Here is a 24,537-nt window from a genome sequence, read left to right as displayed (position 1 = left end):
CTGTGTTTCTGTATCCCTCAGTTGGATGAACAAACAAAAACTTTGGTATATTTACTTAGTAAGCAAGTAGTCCATGTATTAGGTATTGTTTCAATTTTTGAACTCTCTTTATGTCCTTCACTTTTAATTCTCCAGTTTGCCCTTGTGTTTTGGTTGCTTGGTCTCTCTCATTATTCTGGATTTGACCCTTTCTGTCTCTCACTACGTGTAGCCACATGCTTGCATCTCCTGGGTATCTGTGTTCTTCTCACGATAGATAGATAGATAGATAGATAGATAGATAGATAGATAGATAGATAGATAGATAGATAGATAGATAGATAGATAGATAGATAGATAGATAGATAGATAGATAGATAGATCTCAAAGGAAATTCACATATTCATGAATTAATTATGGCAAGTTAAATACAAACATTTAAGCACACACTATACAGTGGCTCTGAGAACAAAAGATCTCTTCTATCTATCTTCTATCTAAACAAACTTCTCTGCTTAATTATGGTGGTGTATAGTGGGTGATATTCATTCCTCATAATAGACAGCAGCTTGCATAGCATCCTCCTCTCTTCCACTGTCACCAAAGTCTATTTCAATTCCAACCACAGATCATGCTTGCCTGATCAGCTTGTTGATACAATCAACATCCCTCTTCTTCAAGCTACACCCAGCACACAACAGCATAGAAGGGAGAGCATAGAAGAGAGTACTGGCAACCACTGACTGATAGAACATTTGTTGGAGTTTCCTACATATCTTTAAGGATCCCAGCTTCCTCAGAAAATAGAGCCGGCTTTGCCCTTTCCTGAGCAGAGCCTTTGTGTTCTCTGACCGGTCCAGTCTATCATCTAACTACACTCCTAGTTATTTATAGGTCTTGACCAACTCCACATCCACCCATTCAATGGAGACAGGTCTCCATGATGGTCTAGACTTATGGTAGTCCACAACCATGTCCTTGGTTTTGGAAGTGTTCAGCACCAGACCCCTGTATACCTCCTCCTTTTCACCCCTGAGACACCCCACTTGCAGTGCCATCTGAGAACTTCTGTACATGGGAGGTCCCTGAACAGCTAAAGTCCGATGTGTACAGGGTGACGAGGAAAGGGGAAAGAACAGTCCCCTGTGGAGCTCCTGTGCTACTGATTACAGTCTGTGATGTACAGTTCTCCAGTCTCACAAACTGAGGTCTACCTTTGAGGTAATCTGTAATCCAGTTCTCCAGGTGTGAGTCCACTCCCATCTTGGACAGCTATTCCCTCAGTAGAAGGGGCTGGGTGGTGTTGAATGCACTGGAAACGTCAAAGAACATGATCCTCGCTGCACTATATCCTTTGTCCAGATGCGAGTGGGTCCAGTGGAGAAGGCAGAGAATGGTATCATCCACACCCACCTTCTCTCATTAGGCATACTGCATCTAGTGCATGATTCACCTGTGGTCTGAGGAAATGAAGAAGTAGTTGCTCCAGGGTTTTTATGATATGGGATGTTGATGCCACAGACCTGAAGTCATTGAGTTCACTGGATGTCAATTTCTTAGGAACCAGGATGAGACATGAGGTCTTACACAGAGTGTGGACCCTTCCCAGCCGCAGGCCATGTTGAAAATGTGCTGAAGGGGTTCTGCCAGTTCAGCAGCATAGGCCCTTAGACGTCTTGGGCACACATTATCTGGGCCAGCTGCCTTCCTAGGACGCAGCCCCCTGAGTTCTCCTCTAATGTGGTCTGCAGTGATGGTATGAGAAGCACAGGGCGGAGAAGCAGGTGGGCTGTTAGAACCTTCTGATGTGATGCTGTGCTGGTAGGGGGAGAAGGTTGCATGATCTATGCTGGCAGCTTGGGGGTTGGGGTGGGTTTGATTAGCTGTGAAGGAGGGAGTGGTGGATGGTGAGTTTGTTACAGGTTTGCTGATGTTGCCAATACCTCCAGTTTTTTTAATTGCCATAATGGATCAAGTTTTTCAATTAAGATCATGATCAAGGTCCTAGCTCCTGTAGATTTAGAGTTGTCACATGACAGATGGCAGACCTTAGTATTTTATACAGTATGTATAGATTAGCCTATCAGTGGTTAGCACTGCTGCTGTAGAGTTTCAGTAGGCCAAGTTTGAGTCCTGGCCAGTCCAGGTCTCTTTCTTTATGGAGATTGCATGTTGGGGTTTTCCTTCACAAGTTAAGCAAATTGATAATTCTAAATTGACCTGATGTTTATAAGTGTGGAGAATGAACTGGCTACCCATCCTATCTTGAGCCTGACTTATTTAATGCTTATTAAGTGCAAGAAATTCAAATGTTTTGAGTCAGATATGGTATTTAAACTTTTTCTTTTGCTTTATTTTAGTCGTATGGAACTTCCCACCAATGCTGAAATATATGAGGTATACATTTTTTTTCAATAATGTGTTAAGCATTTGTTGTACACATTGTTTTTCTAATTTAAGTTTGAATTTACAAAATCGGCATATGTGTGATTCCTTTTCACATGTAAATACAATTTTTCAGAATAATCACTTTAGCTTTTTGTGATATACAGTAATCCCTCCTCCATCGCGGGGGTTGCGTTCCAGAGCCACCTGCGAAATAAGAAAATCTGCGAAGTAGAAACCATATGTTTATATGGTTATTTTTATATTGTCATGCATGGGTCACAGATTTACGCAGAAACACAAGAGGTTGTAGAGAGACAGGAACGTTATTCAAACACTGCAAACAAACATTTGTCTCTTTTTCAAAAGTTTAAACTGTGCTCCATGACAAGACAGAGATGACAGTTCCGTCTCACAATTAAAAGAATGCAAACATATCTTCCTCTTCAAAGGAGTGCGTGTCAGGAGCAGTGACTGTCACAGAGATAGAGAGAAAAGCAAACAAATCAATAGGGCTGTTTGGCTTTTAAGTATGCGAAGCACCGCGGCACAAAGCTGTTGAAGGCGGCAGCTCACACCCCCTCCGTCAGGAGCAGGGAGAGAGAGAGAGAGAGAGAGACAAACAAAAATCAATACATGCCCTTCGAGCTTTTAAGTATGCGAAGCACCGTGCAGCATGTCGTTTCAGGAAGCAGCTGCACAAAAGATAGCAACGTGAAGATAATCTTTCAGCATTTTTAGACGAGCGCCCGTATCGTCTAGGTGTGCGAACAGCCCCCCTGCTCAATCCCCCTACGTCAGGATCAGAGAAAGTCAGCGCAAGAGAAAGAGAAAAGTAAGCTGGGTAGCTTCTCAGTCATCTGCCAATAGCGTCCCTTGTATGAAATCAACTGGGCAAACCAACTGAGGAAGCATGTATCAGAAATTAAAAGACCCATTGTCTGCAGAAACCCGCAAAGCAGCGAAAAATCTGCGATATATATTTAAACATGCTTACATATAAAATCCACGATGGAGTGAAGCCGCGAAAGGCGAAGTGCGATATAGCGAGGGATTACTGTATAACACTTTTCATTTGTATGTGCTATATTCATATATTGACCTGGGTGAAATACTAGGGAACAAAACTTTCCCTAGTAATAACATATTTTTATATTTTTTCCTAGCCTAAAATTACAGCAAGTGTGGTTGATTCCCATTCCAGACAGCTAGGAGCGAGCAAAGTAAGTTATCATCTGCATTACTGTAATACAGTCCTGTGAAACAGAAGTTGAAAAGTGTCCTGCTAAGAAGTATTTGAACCAAATGGAATTCCTCACAAAAGTTCATCAGAGGATAACCATGCAACATAATACATATTGAAGAGAGCTTTCAGTGTTAGTCTGATATCTGAGTAGTTGGGGGTGAACATGCTTACCAGAAGTAATGTCACCTTGAAAACATTTGTTTAGAGAGTAGATGGACATATAAGAATGTGCCAAGATGGTTGCCACTGCCTTTATTAGTGTTGCAATCTCTGATTTTCAAAAATGTATTGTGCAAATTCTTGTAGAGTTCCTGGCTAATTATATAATGACTATGGTGTTTAACACACATATTCCAAATCAGAGGTTTGATTTTTGTGTTTTGTGCACCTTCACAAAGTTTAAACTTTGTTTACTTTTAACCGTAAAGCCATTTTGTCTTTAATCTTGGGTGCTGCCATTTTGTGTATCCCGTTACCATGATATGACCTCTGGTTGCTGGGGGTGTGTTCACAGGGATTGTGACCCTGACCTCGTTGGGTTGAGGGATTAAAGGTTGACTTGAGTGGTCATGTTTTAATGACGTTTTACAGAAAAGCCTTGAATCACTGTGTGAAATTCTGTTTTAGATTTTTCCTATCTCACACATCCTTCCTATCACCTTTTTAACTTTTTAATTTTATTTTGGTTTTGATGAAAGGAGTTTTTTTGTCTTCCCAGATTCTGATCTGTTGCTCTCAGTTCTGACATGATTATGTTCATGGCTTGTTTGAAAGACAGGATTGACTTTCATTTCCAACCTCAGCTTGCTTTTTGAGTTTGTGTTTCTCCTGGTTCTTACATAAAAATGTTTACTATTTCCTTACTGGGCATTACAGTTAACTTATAAATGGACCATCAACTAATTCATATAGGCTTTTAGAACTTAGTCTTTATGCTTGTTATGGTTTGCCTAACTTTAAAAATAATAATTTTAATAAATTTTAATACTGTATTTGTTGGATGTCATATTTGACAAAGATACCAATGAATAGCATATCAGAAAACCTTACAGAACTTTAATAACACATATTTTCACAACAACAACGAATTCCTACAATTTATTGGGAGTGCACAACGTATGAATGTGAATTTCCCCTTGGGATTAATAAAGTATTTATCTATCTATCTGAAATCACTGATGCCATTTCATAAAGGTCGGCGCACATATTACTGAATCATCCGAGAATGCAGGTAAAGCCAAACAAACTTTGCTCGCTAGTGTGTATGTTATGGTCTTTATCACTATAGTTTAAGAATACTGGCTCTGTTTTTTCTTACTTTGATTTTTAGTTATTATTGTGATAAAGATGACAGATCCAATGGATCTTTAGTTACTAAACCTAAGCTTGTTTTTAAACTGATGCTTTCTTTCTAAGCCTAAAGACAGCACATTACTTATGTCATCAATATTAACAGTTTTATAATTTGTACCCATGATTATTCCATGTATTTCTGTGATTTTCATTTTGTTTTTAAGGGTTTCTGTATATATAGAATTAGTTTTTGTAATTGGTTTTCTTATCTGAGGTAATTTTCAGTATATTAAAAATATTTTGAGTCTTTGTGCACCAACATTTTGTTTAACTTATGGGCACCACCATTTTGAGCTGCTTTGCTTGCAATTGCTATGCACGTTGCTACCACATGACAGCGGAAGTTCATGACCTATGATGTCACTAGTGTGACAGAATAAAGGTTGGCGTTGTCCATCTTTCGTTGTCCAAGAATCTGAATTACTAGTAGCTTTGCAAGTGGTTAAGGGAGTTTTCTTTAATTATTAGGCAACTTATTTTTGACTTTCATTTTGGTTAACAAGGAGCTTTAGGTGAAATATCATTTTGACTTCCTGATACTTGACCTGGCCTGTCTCTAAACTTTGTTTCAGCCATTTTCTGGCTCCTGGTCCTTTTCACAAAATCTTGGCTGTCTGCCTTGCTCAACAGTACAACATTCTGGTGAATTGACTTGTCTGATTGGATGGTAAGATGGTGCAGGTGTGTGAGAATGTGCCCTGCAATAGACTGCAACCCATTCAGAATTTGCCCTTGTTGGGTTAGACTTTGGCTCCCCAAAGTCCCATTGTTGTGATTTGCGTTTAGATTTTCTTTTTCTTGAGCTTTCCAGAAGCTTTTCAAATGTGTTGTACATCTTACATGGGGTTTTCTGACCCAAAGAATCAATTTCTGACATCTGTTTTTCATTTGGAGACTTATTTTGAAAGTGTATAATTTTTTAGCATTTCCTCAATGCTATTTTGCTTTTCTGACAGATACCACCATTTTGAATATTTGATGTCTGTCGCTACCATAGTAACACGTCCCAGAATGCACCAGGACTTTTAGATGATGTCATCATTGGTGCGATTATATAAACGTCACCTCTAGCAGCACTAGCTTATCTAATATTGAATTGATTTTTTAAGTCTGGGTTTTTTAGCTAACTTAAGACTTTTGCTCTGTACTTTGACTTTGATTTTTTGGGTTTGAATGTTGTCATTTTCTTTTTGATCCCCACTTTGACCTTGGCAGTATTATTTTTGACCTCATCATTTCTCTTGTGTATTGCTCATGAAATAATTCTGGCTTTCATTTTGATGTTAGTACCCTTACAACAGGAAAAGTGGGTTAAAAAAAATAATGGGTGGACAGCAGATGGATAGCCTGCTTAAATTATTCTGAATGTTCTTATTGGAAAATGTGTGTTTTTCAGCCCTGGGTTATTAAACACTCCACCTACTCATGTTAGGACTATGTTAGTATATAATGAAAAAGTCTCTGTTAATACATATTGTGTTCTTCTATTTTCAAAGCACTTACTACATTTGGAATCTATACCCAGAATCTGATACTCACCCTGTGCATTTCATAAATACATTACTCAAAGTGGCTCAGAGTACAAGCTTGCCTGAATAATCTATTTATATAAATCTTTGTGGCCTGCTTTACTCTAGTTTGGGCAATAGAGAAAACAGAGACTACTCCTCCACTGAATGACACATCACCATTGAAGAATATACTTGTCAGTCATACAGGGATTAACATGGACTGGTAATGCAAGTGTTGTGAAGCAGTACCCGTGCTAGCTGTGCCCCATGATTATTTCATTAACAGTGCATATCCAAAGACATGTAAGAGTGTCTCAGTTTTTAAGTAACTCATATCTAATTGTTTTTCCTTGAAGGACTCTCCAATATCTGCATTCAAACTCCTTCAGCTTTTGAACAAACAGATTGCACAACGTAAGGGATAATATCTTAAGTTTTTCTTATTTATGTGATAACTATGAAAGCCTAAAGCTTAACAAAAAAGAGAACACTTACTTTCAGATTATTATATTTTGCTTTGTTGCAGGAAATGACATCAAGTGTAGTGGCTTCAAGATAGACATTTGTCGAAATATGATCAGTCTTCTGGATGTATCCTTTATCTTTACTCACACATGGCTCTCATTACTAGTATTATACAATGCACACAGAGGATCTAGACAATAATATAATCAATAAGCTGGTTACTTTTGCAGATGATACTAAACTAGGTGGAAAAGCAGATAATGTAGAATCATTTAAATTATTACAGATGCACTTGGACAGCACACAAATTTAACTCAGTGGGGTGAGGAAGGGCTGCTATTAGACAGGCTGAAGCAAAATTCGAACGTCCTGGAGGGACATATAAATAGACTGTAGATTGGTACTAGACGCCTATTTTGAGTATTGTTGGAGGCTCCTTGTTTGGGACCCTCAACTGTTACCTTTGCTAGATTAACCCTATGAAATGTGGCAGCCCCCTTCAGAGCTGAAGGTGACTGGCCATCTCAGACCACAGAAGACTTTCTATGTTTTGATCTTCCAAATGTAGGAGAACTGATGTATCATAGAGGAGATACAAGGTTGATTATGTAAATACTAAATGAAAAATGTGTGTTGTGCAAATGATTCTTTATTTTATATTATGGTTTGTAACAGACATTTAATACAGTAAATAACCAGAAGAAACCTGACATTTGCTCCTGGCTTTGACAAGTTACATGCTAGTATTATTAATACTATCTTTTTAAATTTATGTTTAGATTGATGAATCTGCCTTTATTCTAATATGATTTCAGCAATTTGTAAATACTAATAATTTATTACACAGCTTTCTTTAATAGTATTTAGAAAAATGGAAAAGGAACAATTGGACTTACAGAATTTGCTGTCCTTTGGGAGAAGATACAGAAATACTTGGTAAACATGATTATTTACTTCTTAAAGAATTTATTTATGTTATCAGATTATGACACTCCACTTTAGCTTGATGATATTCATTTTGTTCTCATCTGTGCTGTGAGAAATGCTTTGCAATGATATTTCAGGTTTTGATTAGAGTATATGTCTAGCAAGAGAAGAAGATTAAATCAGAATGTGTTAAATGATGAATGAGTGTGTATCTGTGAGTGACTGTGCCCTGTAATGAACAACTCATTCATACAAGAATTGGTTTATGCTGACTGAATTCCAGTAATACATAAAGAACATTCAGAAAATGAAGTGCAGCTTAGGGTGGAAATGTTTGCAAGCTTTAAAATGGCAATATGAATTGTATTAGCTATTCTGCCGTGCATATCTTTGAGAATTTCATTGCTCAGTGTGATATGATCAGGTTGAACATCAACAACTCCATATTTGATGTTATGATTCTTTTTTGCTGCATGCAGATTACCCAACAGCAATGGAGAAATTTACATGTGTGGTTTGTGCAGTATTTAACTCTTCTAATTGGAGATTAAAATGTCAAAACTGACCCTTTTAGTGCCCACCCCAGTAGAAATTAAGACAATATATCGCACTAAAGGATACCAAGTAGGTTATTGTATGGAGAAAGTCTGTGATTTCTAAAAATCAGCAACTGAGGGAAGCCCATGGCAAAATGCAGCAACAATCCTAGTTTTGTGGCCTGTAAGGCTGTCCTGTGATAACTCAGAGAAGGTGGAGGGTGTCCCAGCCATGACATAACAGAGGGTGCACTTTCTTCACACTGTCAAGGGTGTGGGCTTATTGGTTCCCTTCAAGTCTGAATGACCTTTTCCGTCTGGTTTAGAACAGGATGGTCTATGCAAAAGCACTACACTGGAAATGTATCATGGAGGTTTATTAAAGGCTGCTTTGTTTAAAAGCAAAGTTAAAAATGTGAACATCGCATACACATCTGATTGCCAGGCTGAGGCCTACAAAAATTATACTGAAACCAGTTTGATATTTGTTTATTGTTATTTGATAGCAAACTTTTTTTTCATTATGAGTATGGTATGTATCAAACTGCAAAGTTGTTGTTTTTATTTATTTATTTATTCATTCATTCATTCCAGGACATTTTCAAAAAGTATGACACTGATAAAAATGGCACCATACCTTCCTATCTGTTGAGAGATGCGCTTCATGAAGCAGGTATGACTCAATGCTTTGATAAATAAACAAAAGAATGTTTGTGGTATCTTGCCTGAGTTTACTTTTATATCTCACATACACAACCTAACATTCTCATGTCCTTTACTTCACTTCTGGGTTGTGTGAGTCCGGACAATGTCAGGCACCAACTAGCCCTAGACTGTTCATCACAATGCCCCCTCTTTCAGACAGAGCCAATTTAGAGTTGCCAGTTAACCAATCTGCATATCTTTGAGAGTATGGGAGGAAAACCTGAATATCTGGAGGAAGCCCACTCAAATATGGGGAGAAGAATTTGCAGTACCTACTCTAACAGCCCACAAGCAGGCAGCAGGATTCAAACTCATGACCTTGTATCAGTGATGCAACAGGGCTAGCCAGTTTTTATCTTTATATTTGGTCTTCGGAATTGCAGCTGAAGTGAATTGTTTTTTTTGAGTATGCTTGGCAAATTTCCTCTTTGCTATGTGATTGCTTTTGCTGTGCACACCTTTCCAATGTTAACTAAACCTTCTGTCAAGAGAGTCGTTTGGGGATGGCAAGTGGGGCGACCGCTCCAGGCCCCGCCCCTAAGGGGCCCCACTTTTGAGGTCCGCGTGTCCCATTCGAGCAGATTTGTCAAGTTATATTCTCCAGTATATATATATATATATATTTGAGATGCTTCTAAGAAAAACCCTTTTAAAACCCCTCTTCAAGGTCAAATTCTGCACATGTACGTCTTTAAAAACTTTCCATAGCCCACCTTCATCGCCCGAAAAGGGTCGCCAGTATAATCCATTCCTAAAATAGGTATAGCCCATTAGTCGCTGGGTTGGCTTCTGTTTTGACTTGGGAACAACTGATGGCTTGTCGCTTATGACTCATTCGTGCTCAGAGAGCCTACCCTTGTTTCTTAGTCGAGTCTTTGGTTCAGTTTGCTACAGTATGCCTAGTTGAAACAGTGCAGGAAGTGTTTGGTAGTGGAGCGCGCAGCATTTATTACTGGTTTAACCGTATCACTGTTGACGCCATGAGTGGAAGAGATCATGGCACACTTTTTTAATAGATTATATCATTATATTTTGATAAAGTCTGCATGTTATCTTGCAAAAATTTAGATGAATACTGTAATGAGAAAATCTGGTGTATGTTAACATTATTTTTATTAAATTTACATGCAATTTTATACAGTCCACACGTACCAGTAACAGTGTTTGACGTAACCGGCCCGATGTGGGGTTGGTCTGCACTGGGCCCCGCACACCCCTAAGGCTGCCTCTGCCTTCTGCAATCATGTTTCCATGATAATATCATCTATCTATTTACCTGCTATTATTATTTGTAACTTTGCATATCTAGACCTAGGCAGTTTGAGATCATTCCTTCACCTGGGAGGAGCCCACCACAGGACTCGGTTTCATTACAAGACATGTTGACTTTACTTTTACTAATGAAAGCCCAGTTTAGAGTTGACTTTGAACTTGACTGCTGATAAGCTGGAGTCCATGTGAGAAATGAGTGTGAGGACAAGGAAGTCTATGCAAACCCCAGGCATTAATCAGTACAGCATATATATACTGAGAGGTCAAAGTGCTTCCCAGGGTAGCACTTAAAGCACCAGTTATGATTCAGTGTATACATCACGGCATTTCAAAGTGCCTTTCTAAATATTGTTCCTTTTTATCCTATTTATCCTACTCCAGCATACAGCATATCTCTTATAATTCCAGGTTTCCAGATGAGAGGTGATGTACTTCATGCTGTTGTCCTAAATTTTGCTGAAGAAAGCTTAACTCTTAATGCTGACCGTTTTGTGGGATGTCTTTTCCGCCTGGAGCTGCTTTTCAGTAAGTCTCATTTTTTTACCCACTATTTTCAGTCTTTTCTATTGACTTGAATTCTACTGGCTATCATTTTCCCTATTTGACTTCAATCACTCAGAGTGACAATGTGTCAAAGTAGTTGAGGCCATTTGGTGGCTTGAAGTTGTAGGTTTCATTCTTGCACAAATGATCATTGAATCACCAGTACTTCCATTATTTTTTAGATCACACTTAGCCCATTACAGGGTTCTGGGAAACCACAGCCTATCCCATCAGCAATGGGTTTGAGATATGATCTAACTGAGGATAGGATGCAAAATCACTAACAGCTGAGTAATTCAGAGTCATCAATAGTCATCATCACCATAGACATGGAATGAGATAGTTTTTAACCAAAAGCATATATAATAATAGTTTAGTCAAGAGGCAGTGAATAACAAAAGCACTTTATTGCAAATTAATTACAATTAAAAATGGCAATAAATCAAAGAGGTCACATTCAGGTTTTAAAAATTATCCTTCAAGAAACCCTATCACAGGTTGAGTAGAACCAACCATAGAAATGTACAAGCTAAAAAGTTGTCCTACCAGTCCCCTTTAATGCCACTCTATTTCACTCTTATAATCTTTCTTCTTGACTTTCTTTCCATTTGTTTTTGTTATTCACACATTTCTCTTATGTCTACATGTTTTTTTTTTTTATTTCTGCATATTGAGAAGTTCTAGATGAAGGCTCTACAGCTAAAGCACTGTTTTTATCTTGTCTTTGTTTGTTCTACTTGAAATAATTTTCATATTTATGTAATCATTACATTGGTGGTGATTACCTTACTAAAGAATTAGGTGGGCTATGTTTGTCATGATAAATGATTATTAATATTAAGAACACTGCCCCTAGACCCAGCTTTTGACCACCCTGAGGTCACATTGATTTCATGTTCGGATTCTTTAAGAACTGCAAGTCATTTGGTTAGAAGTTTCACATATGAAAGGAATAAAAGTCAGTTACATTGTCATTAGCTTTGAAGTTTAGGACGCCACTTGACATGAATCAAAATGAAAGCATCTATTGTTTTGTTTTGTTTTCTTTTTTAACAGAGATCTTTAAAACTATTGATAAAGACAAAAGTGGAACAGTTCAACTGTCTTTGGGGCAGGTAAGCCTTCCGGTCCTTAGAGGTAACTGAAATTTATTGATTGACTGCAACAGTATTTTATATATTTATATATTTCGCTCGCCCACCCCCTGGTTTGTTATTTTTTGGTTGGATATACAATTTAAAGAGATTGTTATTTTCATGGGAATTGTTACATATGCGTTATTTTCATTTTTACTTTAAAACATTTGTAAAAACAATATTTGTCCTTCATTTCAGGCCCCAAGTGTGGTCAAATCTCTTTCTCGCAGGACATATAATGCTGCTTGCATTATGAGGGGGGAGGCGGCTTTTCGCATGCTAAGATGAAGCGGTTGGATCATCTGCTGGCTTGCTGCTGCTGGCGAGCTGCGTGTTCTGCTTGTCACGGTGCACGTCTATCATTTAACAGCAGCTGTCCTTTTGCTGTGGGGGGGGGGGGGGCTAGGTGGTCAGCTGAACACACACTAAGGAGAAGCGGTCGGATCATCTGCTGGCTTGCTACTGCTGGCGAGCTCCATGTTTTGCTTTAAGAGCTGGGAGCACATGATATCTGTCTGCCAAAAGCAATCCAACAACTGCTTGGTTAGATGTCCGTGAACTTGTTTTAAATGTTGTCTCACTGCCTTGTGTAGCTAATTGTTTTGTTAATTAAATCAATTATTGAGTTAGCTGGATAAAAAAAAATCAAAAAGCATGAATTTGAAACATAGAGAAAATGTCATGTGGAGGAAAAATGGAAATTGAGAAAGCATCTTATTTCAAATTTGCAGAGCAACAGCTGTTAATGGAGTATTAAGAAGCTGATTACATCAGATACTCTGACAACCAACATGACCTCCTCCCATGCAGCCTGAAAAGAGCATGGCACAGAATAACATGTAAAAAAAGCTGCTCAAATGTGTTCATAGAAATGTAATAATTTACTTCATGAGGTAGAAGTACATAATACTCTAAATAAGAATACTTGTGTCAGATATTCGAAAAATTAAAAATGTGTTACATTTTGCTGTGCTAAAAAATGTCAGCCACATTTCGTTTATATGTTTGGTTTAATGGGGATGTCACAAAATATTAACCATCCTCTGTGCACACTCTGATTTGCTATGGGAGATCGCTAGTTATTAAAGAACTAGAAGTATTAGAAAAAATGTAACTCTTAATATCAGTAAACAATATCATTTAGAAAATAGCATAGTAAAAAAGGGTGGCACGGTGGCGCAGTGGTGGTGCTGCTGCCTTGCAGTTAGGAGACCTGGGTTCGCTTCCCAGGTCCTCCCTGTGTGGAGCATGTTCTCCCCGTGTCTACGTGGGTTTCCTCCCAGTGTCCAGATACATGCAGGTTAGGTGCATTGGCAATCCTAAATTGTTGCTTGGGGTGGGGGTGTGTGTGTGTGCTCTGTGGTGGGCTGGCACCCATCCTGGGATTTGTTCCTGCCTTGCACCCTGTGCTGGCTGGGATTGGCTCCAGCAGACCCCCGTGACCCTGTGTTAAGATATAGCGGGTTGGAAGATGACTGACTGACTGGCATAGTAAAAAACTATGAAAGTTATTGCTATATTGCAAACAATCAGTATTAGGGTATTATAGAATTCACACAAAACATTAGAAACAAGGAAATTTAAGCCTCCAAAGATGTAGTTTTTGCAGTTATTCTAGTCATTTTTCTTAATTTCTAAACTTCTGGTTCAGGGCCATCTTACCAGCATCGTAGGCCCCCAGGCAAAGTAGTGCACTAGTGCCCCTGTATTGATAACAAATCAGAAACATTGTGTGCCCCTGTGCTCCTGGAGCCCCCAACCAGTGCCCGTTGTGCCCATACATTAAGACATCCCTGTGGTATTTTCCACATCAGAGAGCTACTCCACTCAAGAATGTCCAAATCATGTTCCAGTCAGTGAAGTTGGCCATAAATAACGACAAAATTGTTAAAGTACCCTTTCGACTGACACATTGCAGTCTCTTCCTCAGGGCCAATTACATAACACTATTAAAATAGAGAATAGTTTTTTTTTTTCTTTCAGCAGAAATGAAAAGAAGGTCACACAGACAGACAGACAGACAGACAGACAGACAGACAGACAGACAGACAGACAGACAGACAGATAGATAGATAGATAGATAGATAGATAGATAGATAGATAGATAGATACTTTATTAATCCCAAGGGGAAATTCACATTCTCCAGCAGCAGCATACTGATACAAAAAAACAATATTAAATTAAAGATTGATAATAATGCAGGTAAACACTCACATTAGCAGAACAAACAACTGTAAAATAACACTTGAAGGGACAAGCAAACATAATGTTCATTCATTTCCAAACATCAGCCGATTAAGTACACTGTATTACTGTATATTATCATACCTAAACAAAATCGTAAAACTAAATTAATGGTATATCCCCTTAAGCAGTCATAGTTCATGAAAATTTAGGGGAAGCAAGCCTGTCAGGTAACTTAAAATGAAAATGTGTACAATGCCAGTAGCTCAGACTATTTTTATTACTTAATTGTTTATAGTGTGGCAATAACTTTTGTATTTATTTTTCACTTCTAATGTTCTAAATTAATACTGTGCATTCATATTATAAGAGTTATATTTTTGACCTGACTTGACATTCTTTATTAATTCCCGAAGGGAAATTGTCTATTTGCATGACAGTTGGATCTCAGAGCGCAGAGTCAGCCATTGTACAGCACCCCTGGAGCAATTTTCAGGTTAAGGGCTTTGGGAGTGTTCCTGTGATCCCATTTGCCTTTAACATTGAGAAATGATGTGAAAGAATGTGGAGGGCCATTGAGAGACATGTTTGTGTTAAGGGGAAGTAAGAGATGCAATTTAATATAACGACTTTGCAAGTAATGCTAGCCATGCATTTTTGGAATCTGCTTTGTCTACTGCATTACAATGAGGAGTCTGAACCTCTTTCAGCAGCACTGGACATAATAAAAGAAATAAGAATGAATGGAACGTTCACATACTCAACCACTAGGTAAATTAAATGATCTTTGAAATATGGGAGGAGAAAACTAGAGTGTGAAGAAAACACACAAGAATGTGTAGAATCAACACAGACAGTGCCCAGTGTGGTTATTAAAATGAAGCAGAAGGCCAAACTGTTGTGCTCCCATGCCCCCATCTATTGCTCTTCTTCTGAATGAAGGTATCGTAAAAAAGCAGTTAAAATACCTTGTACACAGATATACGTGTGTGTGTAACTGAAAATGTCAAACTGACCATGATCCCCTGGAACCATGAGGCGCCAGCATTAACCAAAGTGCCACCCTGCTATTCAGCAGCCATTCCGTTCAGTGTGTATTTGATGATCTCATTAAGGTTTTCCTCTACCATCCATGTCCAGGACATGTTTTCTTTATTTAACAACAAACAGTTGCTTTAATGAAGCAGTCCTGTCTGCTGACAGTGTTAACATAGCCCAAGTGTTTCAACTGCGTATAGCAGAAGTTGTTTTGAATAATGGAATTAGGTGACAAAGCAGTCAGGGAAAGCAATCTGAAGTCATAACTGGGTGAATAAGAATCTAATTAACTAATCCCAAAAAATAGTACATAGAATGCTGAGTTTTTTTAATGAATACAAAGTTGGACAACCAGGAAGTCCCAAGGGCTGACCTTTATACACCCTGACCTGTGATGACATGCTGTCTGTGGAGACACAGCCTCTCCAAGGATGTTTGTGAGCAAGAGGATTGACGGGGAGAGAAAATGTCAGACAGAAAATCAATGAAGGAAAGGCTGAGGTCAATACTGGAAAGAGCAAAATAACCAGCAAATAAAACGTGATGATAAAACAGTTAAAAGTCGGAGACAAAAGGAGACGAAACCGAAAACAAGACCCAATGCTTGGCCTGCTTTTTAAGAAGCCAACTACGTGTGGGAGAAGTGAGCTTCACTGTCCATTTGGGTGAGAGAATGACAAGACTTTATTAAAAGGAAAACTAGATTGTGGGGAGATTCAAACACTATGAAGGTCGGAATCCCATCTTGCAAATGCAACCGTAGACTTTTTTATACCTTAGCCCAAGTTACTTTACAAGTCGTCCTGCACGTAGACCCATCGGGTGTGTCTTAGTGAAGGACGGTTAAACAATCTGAGAATATCAAAACTGGCCCAAACAAGAAAAGCAAGAAGATTTACACAATAGAAAAGAATCCTTTTCTTCTTCTTTTTTTTAAAAAACGTGAACATAGATTAATTGCCTAAACTTTAATAAAATGTGACATTTTCTTGTTTATTGATTGTCCAACTGAGGGATAATGAATCATGGCCCGACACCTAATTTAAAGCAGACTTTCACTGACACTGATGCAGCGCCAGTTGCTGTCACATAAAGCATCTCAGTGCTCCACTGACATCAAAGGAGTGCCAATCACGGTTATGCGTCTCGTCTCAGTGCATCGTATAAACAAAAGATGCACAAAACAAAAAAGTAAACTTCCTAAATATAAATAGAAACAGTTCAAAACATCTAAAAATAGATTCTCCATGGAAAAAAACTATAAATTATCACACAAAACAAAAAATAAATAATAATTAATTATTGCAGTCCATGACCCGATATCATTTTAACAATCACATCAAAGTTATCTCTAAATGGCGGTGCCTGTAGAAAAAACAAAATTGCACCACAAGATAAAGGAAAAAATAACTAACATAAGAGAAGATATGTTGAAACAAAAATAAATGTGAACGTTAGATTCCTTAAAACCCCCCAAAACAATATAAATTGTTTTAGAGCCCCTTTAAGAAAGATTAAAATGAGGCTAAAATCTTGAGAGTAAGCCCCTGATTTTTTATTAAAACAGTTACAGAGTTTTATTCTTTAGGATGCACATGTGCTTAGTTTGCACAGATTAAGTTTGCACACACATGAACCACTATTCAGGTCAACTAGTTTTTGTATAGTGCAAGCTCAGAGTGCGGTGACAAATTCTCAGTCTAAATGCAAGTATAAATTTTACAACAAATCCTGAAGACCTCACCCAGCTAGCTGCCCACCCTCTTCAGGCATCGTATACTCGAGTAGTGCTGGGCCGTCCAATCTGATCAAAGCACCTTGAAATTTGATGATTCCAAACTATGGCGGCAGTGATTGTTTGTGATTCTATTTAAAAACTTTGAGAAATAAGAATGATGCCACCTGGGTGAACACTCCTCAGCTGTGATGGACGATATTCAGTAGGGGGCAGTCTCAAATCTTGTATGCATCATGAATGAGACTGAGTATTTGCATTAGTTGTGCTTGACAGGGCTCTGGTACTCTGAATCCATGCACTCTGTTACTCTACTGTTCATTGAGTTGGTAATTCTTTTGCCTGAAAGCATCAGGGTTTATGGTCTTGTTTATATTTCTAATTGTTTTTATGCAAAATACCCTTAAAAGGTTATAAAAATATTTGAGACCAGTACTTGACATTGATTAACAGCAAAGCTTGAGCTACTAGTTTATTACTGTATGCTTTCACATTTTATCATATCACTAGGGGGCTCCGCCCCCTGCTCGCTTCGCTCGCCAACCCCTGGTCTTGGGTAACCCGAAATACATTTGATAGAGATTATTGTCTTTCTTGGTGATTGTTACATATGTATCATGTTCACTGCCATGATATCTGTAGGTCTATGTAATATATGTAAATGACAATAGCAGTTTAATTGTTATGTTATGTAGGTATAGATGTGCAGATCTATGTATGAGATATATTGTAGTGTAAAGGTGTAGATAACGTATATAGGAAGTACAGATATACACAATATTTGTAGTATAGATGGCGTGTTGTCCGTGAATGAGTTTTCCTTGGTATGGAGTTATTATAATCTTAACGTTAACGTCACATGAATGCTGAACTCTTCAGAAGGCTACATAAAGTTGTCCATGTCTAAATACAGGCTCAGAGAGGTAAAGGCCGACTCTGTCCATGGTCTGTCTTTGGGATTTGTTGATTGTCATGGCAAATGCAGCTTTAATGGGAGATTGGCGTCGTTTAAGTGAACAGTATTGTTAGTAACCATTAATAATGTATCACTGTAATTTGCTTCACATATGCTGTGTAGTTTGGACATTTGGGGATTCCGTCCGTATAATACGGAGCGTTCGTTTATTCATATTATACCTCTGGTGTCGTGTGTGTGTTCTCTGTGGTTGTTGTTGTAGGCGCTCCGTACTATGTCGGGTTTGACCATGCTGTGGTTTGTGGACGTTTGGGGACTCCGTACTTTCTCTGGTTTGACTGTGGGGCGGGACGCCGAGGCCTCTTGTGTTTGTTACTTCCGTGAGAACTTACCGTATAATATTGTATTACTGTAATGTGATTCACATATGCTGTGGAGTCCGGATCTTTGGGGCGTCTGTACTATTCTGGGTTTTTGGCCGCGGTGTTTTAGACGTGCGTTGTATGCTGTGTAATCTGGACGTTTGGGGATTCTGTCCGTTTAATACGGAGCGTTCGTTTATTAATATTATACCTCCGGTATATATGTGGTTGTCGTTGTAGGCACATGCGCCCTCCGTGCTATCTCGGGTTTGACTATGCTGTGTCTTGTGGACGTGTGGGGACTCCGTACTCTTTCCGGTTTGATTGTGGGGCGGGACGCCGAAGTGTCTTGTGTTTGTTTTTTCTGTGAGTACTCATATTGTATTACTGTAATGTGATTCACATATGCTGTGGAGTCCGTATCTCTGGGGCTTCTGTACCATGTCGGGGTTTTGCCTGCGGTGTGTTAGACGCGCGTTGTAGGCGCCCGCACCTTCCGTACTATGTCGGGTTTGACTATGCTGTGTAGTGTGGACGGTTAGGGTTCCGTATTGTCTGGGCTTGTTGCTTTATTTCTTATTTCCGTTAGTTGAGCTCTTTCGTTTTTGGCGGTGTATCAGAATTCGCTTGCGGTGGTTAGCTATGGTTCAGAAGCGCGTTGTAGGCGCCTGCGCTTTCCGTACTATCTCGGGTTTGATTATGCTGTGTGTTGTGGACCTTTGTGGACTCCGTAGCTTTTCCTGTTTCACTCTGGGGCGGTGGGTTGAATCCTCCTCTTTTCTGTGTGGCTGTGTCGTTAGTCGTTAGCTATGAGCGCGTTGTTTCTGTGTGGCTGTGTCGTTAGTCGTTAGCTATGGGCGCATTGTGGCTTCATGTCTTATTTACGTTAGTTGACCTCTTTCGTGTTTGAGCCGTGACTCCTTCGTTTGCGGTGGATCAGAATTCGCTTGCGCCTTCCGTACTATCTTTGTGGACCTTTGCGGACTCCGTAGTGTCTTCCGTTTGACTCTGGGGTGCAGTGCAGAATCCTCTTTTCTGTGTGGCTGTGTCGTTAGTCGTTAGCTATGGGCGCATTGTTGCTTCATGTCTTATTTACGTTAGTTGAGCTCTTTCGTTTTTGAGCCGTAACTCCTTCGTTCGCGGTGGATCAGACTTTGCTTGCGGTTTATGAGACACACGCTGTAGGCGCCTGCGCACTATGTCTCCTGGGTCCATCGTCGTGTACCTGCGTCTGTGCCTTCTGGTTTACCGAGACCTGCGTCTGTGCCTTCCAGTTTACCATTCTCGGTTAGTAATATGGATTTACTTAGTGAGCGGCCCGGTGGCACAGTGGTAATGCTGCTGCCTTGCAGTAAGGAGATCGTGGTTCACATCCTGGGTCGTCTCTGTGTGGAGTCTGCATGTTCTCCCCATGTTTCAATGGGTTTCCTCTCACAGTCCATAGATATGCAGGTTAGGTGTATAAGTGATACTAAATTGGCCCGTCTGGTGTGTGAGTGTGTGTTCACCCTGTGAACGACTGGCACTTTGCCCAGGGTTTGTTCCTTTCTGGTGCCTTTCCAGGGTTTCTTGCTGCCTTGAACCCTGTGCTGGCTGAGTTAGGCTCCAGAACCCCCCATGTCCCTGGTCTGGATTAAGCAGGTTAGAAAATGACATGACATGACATTTACTGTATGTAGTGTCCTTTGACTGTTAACACATCCTGATGATTCTCTTTCTTTGTTTTCCAGTGGCTTCTTCTTGGAGTATTTTAGTGAAGAGTCCAGGACCTGGGATGAGTAAAAACACAGGACACCACCCTACTGTCCTTCCATCTTAAAAATATGCAGTACTGATATTAGTTTTAACTTTAGTCTCTTTTGGGGTTTAAGGTCTGAATCATAAAGTTTTAATCATAAAAATCCTAATACAAGAATGAATTCTACCTGCAAAAATGCTAAACAGACCTTACAAAGGTAGGCTTTCGAAAATGGTGGGTAACAGGAATAGGCCAGCTTAATTTTCAAGGAGTGCGGTCTGCTTTAGAACACTATGGATGTTGAAGTATATTTGCCTGGTACAGTTGTCATTTTTGCCAATTACTTTTTTTTGGGTTTTTTTTTTGTGCAAGTAATCTGCATTTTTGTAAGTTAAAAGTTTAGTGAAGGAAGGAACAGCAAAACCAAAAATAATACATGTCACAGAAGGATGAGTAGGTGGCATAGATGTCTACTTCTCATAAACATTAAGGAGGCAAAAAAGTATAGGCTACATCATTATGAATAAGCCTACAACAAGAACAATAATAATAACATTTAAGTTGGCTTAGCATATGAAACACAGACATGACAAAATAAATTCAAACTATCAACATAGAAACAGGACTGCAACTCTAAACTTTAAACGCATCATGAAAGGCTTCAATTCAAAGTATTAGCATCTCTCAAATGGGCTTACATTACAGTTTCTCAAATATGTCTCTGTGCTTTGCTACCACCTGTAACTTGACTAAGTACACCAACGTTATGATTAGGATGCAGCTGCTTCTGTGTCTCGCAGGTAGCAGTAATAACCACTGAGCCACTTCTTAATGTAATAATGCCCAGCCTTGGTCAACAACAGTGGTGAATCACAGAGTGAACACAGCAGTCACCTGCATGCCCAGCAGTTGACACATGGACTCCACATTGGCATGTTACCATATGCAGTGTTTGCGGGCAGACAAGTTCAAGGTACCCATCTGACATCAAGTCTTAAGCTACAGCTGAAGTGAGTCATCACATAATAGAATCACATGTGAATTTCCCCTTGGGATTAATAAAGTATCTATCTATCTATCTATCTATCTATCTATCTATCTATCTATCTATCTATCTATCTATCTATCTATCTATCTATCTATCTATCTATCTATCTATCTATCTTTGTACCTCAATTTGCTCATGTAAGGCTTGTAACCAACTAGTTTAGTGAAGAAAGACAACGTGAGGCACATGAACAGAACACTGTAGTAGTCAGAACACTTGTGGTAGTCAGAGTACCTCCATGCAGAACAACGGACTTCTAATAGTTTTGTTATATGATATTCACAACAGAAAATGGATGTGATGTTGAGGTTGAACGCCTGATGATGTCACTTGTTGTATTTATTTATTGGTTCTGTGTCTCCTTTGTAATTCATATTTCTTTTGGTTTATTGCGGTTTTATTTCCTCACTACTTTTCATGTGCCTGTGGTTTATTAATGCATTGACTGCTTCCAAACACCTAGGGTTTTAGGGTCTATGGGATTATGCAGTTTTACTGTATATGGTTAAAATAAATAAAATAAATGTATCTATAGATGTGGATTTATTGTAAACAGTTTGTTAAATGGAGGAAAGTATTGATCCAATCCATTTCTTTATTTTAATGTTTCTTTGTTAGTGAATCCTAAGCATCTTCTTTCTATAACAATGTAAGTAATTTGACTGGCGAGAGAAGACCATTCCGTCCATTCGTCACTTGTTTGTTTAACTAATAGCTAAACTGTCCCAATATCTCTTCAAGACATTTTCAAAAATTTCTCAAGGCTTCTGCTTCAACTCCATGCCTTGGCATTTGCTTAAGATTCCCACAGCTCTGCCTAAAGGAGTGCTTCCTGGCTTCAGTCCTAAATGCAGTTCCCCTTAATTTCCACTGTTGTCCTCAAGTATGTAATTCACTGATAAGTTGAAAGAATTCTGCAGGATTTACTTTATCAATGAATGCCTTCCAGGTTCCCTTTGCCAAAACAGCTCTGACTCTTTGAGGTGTGGACTCCACAACACTTCTGAAGGTGTCCTGTGGTATCTGGCACCAAGACATTAGCAGCAGATCCTTTTAAGTCTTAAAAGTTGCAAACTGCTTAGATCAGACTTGTTTTTCCAGCACATCCCACAGATGCTCGAACAGATTGAGCTGTGGGGAATTGGAGGCCAAATCAACACCTTGAACTCTTTGTTGTGTTCTTCGAACCATACCTGAACAATTTCACAGTGTGTCAGGGTGAATTATTCTGCTGAAAGAGGCCACTACCATCAGGGAATACATTTGCCATGAAGGGGTGTACATAGACTGCAACCATCTATAGATAGGTGGTATGTCTCAAAGTAGCATTTATATGAATGCCAGGACCCAAGATAGCAGAACACTGACCTGAGTATCACACTGTCTCGGCTAGCTTGCCTTGTTCCATAGTGACATTCTGCTGCCATCTTTCTCCAAGGTGAATGATGCATACACACCTGACCATCCACTTGATCTAAAAGAATCTGTGATTCATCAGACCAGGCCACTGTCTTCCATTGCTCCATGATCTAGTTCTTATGGTCATGTGCCCATTGTAGGCTCTTTCAGTGGTTGGCAAGGGTCAGCATGGGCACTCTGACTGGTCTGCAGCTACCCAGCTCCATATGCAGGAAGCTGCGATGCACTGTATGTTCTGACACCTTTCTGTCACAACCAGCATTAAGTTCTTGCAATCTGTGCTACAGTAGCTCTTCTGTGGGAATGGACCAGACGGGCCTTCCTTTGCTCACCATGCACATCAGTGAGCCTTGGGTGCCTATGACCATATTTAGTAGGTCCTAACCACTGCATACCAGGAACACCCCACAAGATCTGCTATTCTAGAGATACTCTGACCCAGTCATCTAGCTGCCATCACAATTTGTCCATTGTCAAAGTCACTCAGATCCTTATACTTGCCCATTTTTCCTGCTTCCAACACATCACCTTTAAGAACTGACTGTTCACTTGTTGCCTAATATATCCCATCCCTTGACAGAGGCCTTGTAATGAGCTAATCAATGTTAATCACTTCACCGGTCAGCGGTGTGAATGTTGTGGTTGATTGGTGTAAACTGATCAGTGCCTCATAACTGAGCCTGCCCTTTAATCAGCTTGTTGATTTGGTGTGCACCTCTTGAATTATTGTGACCCAGAACACCACAGTGTAGAAAATTGCACTGGCCATCACAGAGCTGTAGAAGATGTGAAAGATGTCACAACCCACATTAATGGAGCACAGTCTCCTAAGAGAAAAAAAGAGTCTGCTTTGCCAATTCTTCAACAGTTCCTCTGTTCAGCCTGTCATTAATGTGGACCCCTAAGCACGTATAGTAGTGCACCATCTCTACATCCACTCCCTGAATAGTGCCTGCAAGTGACATGACCTGGTGTTATAGTTACAGTCTGAGATGTATTGAGTGAAGAGAAAAGGAGACAGACCTGTTCCTTGTGGTGCTCCAGTGTTTGCTCACACAGTCCTAAAGTCTCACAAACTGCAGCCTTCCCCGCCGATAGTCCATTCTCGAGCACACCACAGGGTCATCCACCTGCACATCCCTGACTTTACCCCTTAACAGGTTAAGTAATAAAGTGACATGGATTTAATAGACATTATAGGTATGCATTCTTCCTGCATGTGCTGAAAGGGTCATTTAACCCAAGTTTAGAGTCACAGGGAGCAGTTTAGAGTTACAGTGCTTATCGCAGCACCACTTGGTGTATGGCAAGAAGCCTCCATGGTGGATGGTACGGCGGTCCTTTGCAGAGTTTAGTCACACGATCAAGCAAAAAAGAGTGGGCTGCGTGCAGTCTAGTTACAGACACTATAAATAGGCTATCAGTTGACTTTTAATTGAGTTATTTGCTGTAGATATTTTAAAACCATGTGATCTGGTGGTGCAGAGGCTGGCGCTCAACTACCAAATTGTTGTGGGCTCAGGTTGGGGATGGAAAAAGTGGATGGATGTCATTTACTTCATGGCATGTGGAGGACTAAAAGTTTTTTGGTAACTGAGAATCACAGACACATTTCCAGTATTCAGTGTTAAAACAGGAAAACCTCTAAAGTTAATCACATGGATATCAATTAATCCACAAATACACAGTGTGGACAGGCAAACTCCATTTAGACCCTGGCAGTGTGAGGCAGGAATGACAGCTCTGCTCTACCACTCTGTCTATGCTAACACATCTGCACTGAACTTACTGAATGTCTACTTCATTAAAACTAAAACGTATGTCTGTGATGTCTGCTACATTCGTGTCACTTGATTACATGCTCAATGTCTCTGTCACCAAAGCACACACATGCTGTGTTTTTTTTTCTTGTTTAGCTTCGATGAGCTGATTCTCTTCTGATTTATCCCACAGGAAGAGGCAGTGACTTCCTGTTAAAATGCTGCAAAAATGTTAGCTGTGTTTTACCAGCATTACCATTCATTTCATTTTAACAAGG

The 24,537-nt window shown here is 39.5% G+C and overlaps 1 protein-coding gene across 1 annotated transcript in view; it reads left to right on the top strand.

Annotated features, from left to right (window-relative positions):
- Positions 1 to 21,001, top strand: part of LOC114665834 (calpain-2 catalytic subunit-like) — a 77,085-nt gene extending 56,084 nt beyond the window's left edge. The window contains exons 13-21 of the mRNA XM_028820475.2: positions 2,340 to 2,376; positions 3,531 to 3,587; positions 6,831 to 6,888; positions 7,001 to 7,065; positions 7,807 to 7,875; positions 8,997 to 9,075; positions 10,788 to 10,904; positions 11,979 to 12,037; positions 20,025 to 21,001. Coding sequence (XP_028676308.1) covers positions 2,340 to 2,376; positions 3,531 to 3,587; positions 6,831 to 6,888; positions 7,001 to 7,065; positions 7,807 to 7,875; positions 8,997 to 9,075; positions 10,788 to 10,904; positions 11,979 to 12,037; positions 20,025 to 20,048 — 565 coding nt within the window. The 3' untranslated portion in view covers positions 20,049 to 21,001. The remainder of the gene's footprint in view (positions 1 to 2,339; positions 2,377 to 3,530; positions 3,588 to 6,830; positions 6,889 to 7,000; positions 7,066 to 7,806; positions 7,876 to 8,996; positions 9,076 to 10,787; positions 10,905 to 11,978; positions 12,038 to 20,024) is intronic.
- The last annotated feature ends 3,536 nt before the right edge of the window (positions 21,002 to 24,537 follow it).

This window comes from Erpetoichthys calabaricus, chromosome 15 (genome assembly GCF_900747795.2).
Source record: "Erpetoichthys calabaricus chromosome 15, fErpCal1.3, whole genome shotgun sequence".
Taxonomy (NCBI): Eukaryota; Metazoa; Chordata; class Cladistia; order Polypteriformes; family Polypteridae; genus Erpetoichthys; species Erpetoichthys calabaricus.
The sequence above is the reverse complement of the archived record's forward strand: the minus strand, read 5'-3'. Positions and strand labels throughout refer to the sequence as shown.